Genomic DNA, 7,500 nt, shown 5'->3' with positions numbered 1-7,500 from the left:
TGTGCAGCCGACAAATCTGCAGCAACTGCGTGATGCTATCATGTCAACATGGACCAAAATCTCTGAGGAATGTTTCCAGCACCTTGTTGAATCTATGCCACAAAGAATTAAGGCAGTTTTGAAGGCAAAAGGGGTAGCATGTTTTTTATTTTATGACTTACATTTTTGGACTTTTATTACTTTAATTTTATTAAAAATACTCCTTTAATACTTTTTCTACTGACAGTGTACTACTTCCTCCCCTTACTAAACACAGTTAACTAGCTACCCCTCCATGACTCGTGTCAACGCTGCTCCTCCCTCTCTCTCTCTCTCTCTCTCTCTCTCTCTCTCTCTCTCTCTGCTTCTATTCTAAGGGGGTCCCTCTGGACCCTGGTGACACGCTTGTCCCTGATAATATTTAGAAAATAGGTTTCCTGGCTTTGGCCTACTTGAGTTCAGAGAGAGAGATAAAACAGAGGAGCTCAGAGGTGTGTGTGTGTGTGTGTGTGTGTGTGTGTGTGTGTGTGTGTGTGTGTGTGTGTGTGTGTAAGGCAGGAGTGTGGACGGGGTGTGTGTGTGTGTGTCTGTGTGTAAAAGAGAGAGAGAGAGAGAGAGAGAGAGAGAGTGTGTGTGCTAACTGAAAATGCTAAATCTCAAAGTGGGACTAGCTTCCAAAAGCACACACACACAAGCGCACACACACACACACACACACACACACACCTTGGATGCGTGTCTGTGCCAGCGCAGGTGTTCTGTGAAGCTGTCGAAGCTGACGTAGTAGGTCTGGCTCTGGGGGCCTGCGGAGCTGAAGGCCAGGCAGTGGCTGGGTTTCTTCACCTCCTCCACCTGTGGCAAAACACACACACACACACACACACACACGGTTACAGTCAGTCAGACACACACACACACACATGGTTACAGTCAGTCAGACACACACTCACACGGTTACACACACACACGGTTACACACACACACACACGGTTACAGTCAGACACACACACACACACACACACACACACACACGATTACAGTCACACACACACACACACACACACACACACACACACACACACACACACACACACACACACACACACACACACACACAATCAGGACTGGATATATGGGATAAACACACACCTATAGGGTCAAAGACCCGGTACACACATAAACGCACACACATGTAAACACACGCACGCACGCACGCACGCAATAAAGAAATGCAAGGACGTTATGTACATACAAGGTTAGGATGTTCATCTTCAATAGCTATTGGCTGCAATGTTCAGTCAAGCACGCACACACTCACACACGGACATATGAGAACACGTTAGAACATGCATGCATGCATTAACATGCTTGCATGCATGTGCACACACACACGCACGCACACACGCACACACACACACACACACACACACGCTAGGATGATGAATGAGAAGCCAGCGAACTCATGCCTTGTGCGTGACATCCAGTATCTGAACAGAGGGTGTGGTGGGATACGGAGTGTCCATTGTGCCGGGCCAGATAGACAGAAGGGCTTTCAGGCAGACCCGTAGAGCTTATTCAATAGGCCCGCGGATACACACGGCCATAAAGCTCTAAACGGATCAAAGTCATTACCGAAGGCTCACTCCCTAACTCCCTTTTTGGAATGAAAAACCCCCCAAAGCCCGAAAAAAATATGTATTTGCGTAGAGCCAGCCTAAAGCTAGGCCGAAACGCGATAAGACTCAAATTGGAGGACCAGTGAATGGCCCCGGGAATCCATTTAGGACAGTTCAGTACTTCATGTGGTGAAAGCAGATAAGGAAACCACAAACATCAAAGACATTCGGACAGTAAATCTGAATTTGTGGTAGACATGACGTTCGTTTGGACCGTCACCAAAGCTGATGTCATATTAGACAATGGACGAATTCAAACTTTGTAACCTTGTTTAGAAAAGCACTATACAAATACACTATAGTACAGTATATTATTATTATTATTATTATTATTATTATTATTATTATTTTGGAGAGTTTGTACAGGAACGTTATGGTTGGTGATGTCACAGGAAAGAGACATAGAGTTGATGATGTCACAGGAAAGGACAGAGAGTTGGTGATGTCACATTAAAGGACAGAGAGTTGGTGATGTCACAGGAAAGGGACACAGAGTTGATGATGTCACACTAAAGGACAGAGAGTTGGTGATGTCACAGGAAAGGACAGAGAGTTGGTGATGTCACAGGAAAGAGACAGAGTTGATGATGTCACAGGAAAGGACAGAGAGTTGATGATGTCACAGGAAAGGGACAGAGAGTTGGTGATGTCACAGGAAAGGACAGAGAGTTGGTGATGTCACAGGAAAGGACAGAGAGTTGATGATGTCACAGGAAAGGGACAGAGAGTTGGTGATGTCACAGGAAAGGACAGAGAGTTGGTGATGTCACAGGAAAGGGACAGAGAGTTGGTGATGTCACAGGAAAGGGACAGAGAGTTGGTGATGTCACAAAGGAGGGTTATAATTGGCGATGTCACAGGAAAAGATGGTTGGTGTTGTGGTTCGTATTAACGATGTCACAGTAAATGACAGCTAGTCCAGTTGGTGATGTCACAGGACAGGATCCATCATTGGTGATGTTTAGGGAAAGGATAGGGCGGGATGGGATGGCTACATGTTGAAGTCACTTTGAAGTGAGACGCAGGTGATTGGTGAAGATCACACGTAAATATATCAAGCACGAAATTCATACGTGAATGAAAATCCTGTTACAATTCCCAAAACATTTTTAATTTTTTTTTATAAAGATGTGTCACTAGTACGTGACTTCAGGCTACATGGCCCAGCTTGGTATGGAAGTGTCCCAATGTGTTCCCCCGAGCTTGATTCAAGTTCCGGGATTTTCGACATTCAAAGTACCCGGATCAGAACGAAATCGCTGTCTCGCCCTACGGAGACGGAGAGTCTGTGATGTCACAGTGGCACTCTAGTGTCAGTCATGGCGGTCCAAGCAAAGCGGTATCCGCCCCCGTCCAAAAGACAAAAAAACCTGGCCCAGGTTCAGGATTTGAGATATCAATCCTAAAACACAAAGCAAAAGAAATCTGCACACTCCCACTCCTGCTCCCAAAAGTGAATAATTTATCGGATAAGAAACGTTTTCCACGCAATCAATTATTCACTTTTTTGGGGAGCGGCAACCAGTGTGCAGATTTTCTTCATGTTTTTTTTCTTCTTCCATTCCTGTCTCTCACCTTTCCGCCGATGAGGGGGAGGATGTGCATCTTTCCGGTCTGGCTGTCCTTGACGGAGGAGACGATGAGGCAGGTGCCGCACAGGATGACCTGCCGCCTGGTCCAGCGGTTGACCGGGAGCTGGAGCTTCCCTTTACGCACGTTGTATGTGCCAGATAGCTGCACCCGCTCGGAGCTCTCGATGCTGTGGGGCTTCCCTGGAACACACAAAGGGAGGAGATAAGGGAGAGTTAGCATAGTTAGCATCAAGCTGGGTGGGGGGGAGGTGGGGGGGGTTAGGGTTAGGGGGCAGGGGGCGGGGGGGACTGGGCTAACATAGGGTCAGCAAAACACACGACCCGAGTTCTTTTTGGAGTACGAACCGCTAAGAACTAAATACTAAATCACCAAATGCTAATCGCTAAACGCTAATCATTGCTCATCGTTTTTCCATTCGCGTAGGAGTACTTGTCTCGTGCTGAAAGCCCCTTTACTTTACATTGGACTCTCTTAGCACAAAGTCAACATGGAGACTCGTGACAACTCGTGGTGGCGCGGCCTAGCGCTCAGCACAAAGTCAACACAATGCTGTGCTAGCAGAAGCGCTAAACGCAGCCGGCACAATGACTTGGATGCCTCAGCTTTGTTAGCGTACGGCAACCCACTGAATGGCATCTCGCGTAACGTTCGAGAGAGAGAGACAGACAGACAGACAGACAGACAGACAGACAGACAGACAGACAGACAGACAGACAGACAGACAGACAGACAGACAGACAGACACACACACACACACACACACACCAGCGCTGGAGTAGATATTTCACTGGAAACGCCATTCCAAATGCTTTCTACTAAGCTAATTTGTGCTCTGTCGGTCTTTGAGCCGCCTTGACTCCCTCCATCCATCTGCTCATCTCCTCTCTGACCTGTTCCCTCCTTTCCACCGCCAGCCTGCCAAACCTGACAGTCAGTCAGTCCTGCTTATCGACATTCTGTCAGCTGAGCTGTCTCTTATCAGGTCTGGCCCGACATTCACCTGTTGTCTGTCACCCAACAAGTCCCCAAACTGGCCCGGTATCACTGTCTCTCTATCTGTCTTTTTCTCTTTCTGTCTCATTTCATACGCGCTTCTGTCTGTCTGTCGTTCTGTCTGTCTGTATGGCTTTTTTTTGCCCTATCTGTCTCTCTCTGTCTGTCTCTTTCATACACACGTCTGTCTGTCTGTCTGTCTCCCTCTCTGTGCCCCAAGGTGACAGTAGTGTGCTAATCGGAGTGTTCTCTCAGGTAGGTGACACACACAACACAGGCAGCGTGCGTCTCTCTCTCTCTGTCTTACTATCTCTCTCTCTCTCTCTCTCTCTTACTCTCTCTGCCCCCCCGCTGGCCTCTTTCTGTCTTTGGGTTTTACTGCCTGGCGGCGTCTTCCATGTTTTACTGTCCCTGGGCCGTACCATATGTTGGGGGGGTGAAGAGGGGCCATCATGTCAGCTCTGATGTACAAGAAATGTGTCGAGACACACGGTGGAGACGTGACCTCCCCCGAGCCAGAGGAAACCTCTCACATACTGCAGGCTCATATCAACTAGCAACCAACTGTAAACTAGCTACATCACTCCTGTACTCTGGCCCTTCCACTCCAAATGGGGCAGCGTGTGTATGTGCGTGTGCAGGAGTGTGCGTGCGTGTGTGTGTGTAAGAGTGTGCGTGTGTCTGTGCAAGAGTGTGCGTGTGTCTGTGCAAGAGTGTGCGTGTGTGCACGTGCTTGCGTGTGTGTGCGCGTGTGTGTGAGGACAGAGAGAGTGCTGGCTGGGGGTGAATAAGTACCAGAACATGCTCTTACAGCCCTGAATAATTCAACACCGGTCTCTTACAGGCTAGGTCAGAGTTTGGTGGTAGACCTAGCGCTGGTTGCCTATGTCCCACTGTATCTTGCATGATGTTCTAAAGTTGATAGTGAAGTCAGGGCTTGAGGGACGCTGAAGTTCACATTAGCGCACGGTTGAATTCACTGAGGAGCTTTCGTGTCTCAGCGCAACCATTAGCCTACGCTATGAGCTAGCGAACTGTAATCAGCGTTTTAGCTCTCCAGCACGACGACGCGCTGACCTCTACTCCGTGATACTCATCCTCATTTTCAGGGTGTCGTCAAGAACCGACTTTAGAAATTGAAACGTTTCGCTTTTACGAACTACGAAAACTTCTATATATATGTATTTCATTTCGCTGAGGCTTTTATCCAAAGCGACTTGTGCGTACGTTTCAGTATATATGGTCCCAGCGGGAATCAAACCCACGACCTAAGCGTTGTTAGCGCCATGCTCTACCAACTGAGCCAAAGAGGACCACAAAACTTCTACAATTCAGTCGCCTATTATCTGAAAATGTGGATTATTGTGCACTGTCAAATGAATGACAACATTTTTTATTTTTTTTTAAAACACTGAAATGTGCCAAAGTCGAGTTTTAAATGTAGACGGCGAACATACATGAAAGTTATCGTCAAAGGTTGGGTTGCTTTGCAGAGTTAAGCAGCCAAGTGAGAGCATATTGTATTTTTAAAGTACAACTCAGTGCATTTTCATAATTGAGTTGAGGAGTTGGAGAAATTGTTGCCTTAGAGAAATTATTCACAAGCTTTTAGCCTGAATATGTCACAGCGGAAACCCTACTATTTTTAGGGCTTTGTTGGAACACTTGCTCTCCAACACGCATACAGTATGCACACACAAACAACCCCTTCACACACACACACACACACACACACACACACACACACACACACACACCTACACGCACCTCAAACACACAAACAACCCCTTCACACACACACACACACACACACACCTACACGCACCTCAAACACACAAACAACGCTATATGCCGAAACTGACTATCACACGCACGCAGACACACACATACACGCATGTGCAGACACACACACACAAACACACACACTCTCTCCCCACACGCAATCTGACACAGCGACAGTGATTAACCGCCTCCATATGCGCACCCACGTTATTGTTCCCCCCTGTAATGATGATGGAACCAAAACAGGAACAAACGTTTTCAAAAGGGGAACAATATGACGTGACACAGTAGGAAGCCCTAATGATAACAGTGGGCCTAAAACAGCTCCTCCGCATGGGCGTCGGAGCCTACCCATGTGTCACATGGACGCAGAGGGGTGTGTGGAACCAGGAAGTAGGGTGGAGCTAGTACGTGAGCGTCCTGTTTACAGTGAACGGGACTCTCCTGTCACCGCCGTGGGCGTAGGATAGCGTCGGTCATCGAAGCCGACACGCTTACCCAGCGCAACTCACACAGTCAACGTACAGCACCAGTCAACAGTGTGGACACACCTCGCCCAGAGTGTGCCAAGCTGTCATCAAAGCAAAAAGGTGGCTACTTTGAAGAATCGAAAATATAAACTCTATTCCGGTTTGTTTAACACTTTTTTTGTTGACTACATCATTCCATATGTGTTCCTTCCGTTCCGGGCATTACAATGAGCCCGATGTCTTCCGATGTCTACCCCCGCCAGCCTCCCCTGGTATGTAGCCAATGTAGGAACTGAAGCTACAAATCATTAGGCTCCAACAGTCGAGGAAAACGTGGGTGACATTTGTTGTCACGGTAGCCTGTTCAAACCAAGGGACCTGGGAAATGCAAAACAATGCATAGGATGTGTTGGGGGTTCAGGTTAAAAGGACACCGTGGACTTGGAAGGGGTGTGTGTTCGGGTGGACATTGCTGGTTTCTGAGGATGGCTTCCTTCCTTCCCTCTCTCCCCCCCCCCCAAGCTCAGGAAAGGCCACGGTTTCCCCTTCAAGCTGTGCTCCAACACACACACACACACACGCACACAGACACATACACACAGACACAGACACACACAGGTCAAAGACCTCTAAGAAACCCATAGCCAAGCCCCACCTCGACTCGAAACATGACAAAAACAGACCCATTATGAATGCATCGAGTGCAAGCACATTTGACTCCAGCACGACAAGCTACAGTCAAATGAATGGATGACTTTCTACCAGTCTGAGCCACACTAACCACCGTCCTCACCTCATGGTCCAGTGGTAACCATTATCATTTGCTTACGACGTAGGGATTGGTCCAAAAAAGCTAGACACCAGCCCAATCAGAGCTTGCCACACAAAACAAGTCTGCAGACAGAGATAAAGTCACCCCCTTAAAAACACTGAAATGGGGTCAGTTTACTCCCTGAAGAATAACCCTAACCACTCCCTAACCATAACCACATTTCTTTTTCCAACTG

The 7,500-nt window shown here is 47.7% G+C and overlaps 1 protein-coding gene across 1 annotated transcript in view; it reads right to left on the bottom strand.

The window, feature by feature from the left end:
• phlpp1 (PH domain and leucine rich repeat protein phosphatase 1) overlaps window positions 1-7,500 on the bottom strand; it is a 58,292-nt gene that overhangs the window by 22,061 nt on the left and 28,731 nt on the right. The window contains exons 2-3 of the mRNA XM_083689535.1: window positions 3,231-3,427; window positions 706-831 (exon numbers count right to left, since the gene is read on the bottom strand). Of these exons, the coding sequence (XP_083545661.1) occupies window positions 706-831; window positions 3,231-3,427 (323 nt within the window). The remainder of the gene's footprint in view (window positions 1-705; window positions 832-3,230; window positions 3,428-7,500) is intronic.

The sequence above is a fragment of the Argentina silus genome (genome assembly GCF_951799395.1).
Source record: "Argentina silus genome assembly, chromosome: 18".
NCBI classification, from domain to species: domain Eukaryota; kingdom Metazoa; phylum Chordata; class Actinopteri; order Argentiniformes; family Argentinidae; genus Argentina; species Argentina silus.
Note: the sequence above shows the minus strand (reverse complement) of the source record. Positions and strands in the feature narration are given on the sequence as shown.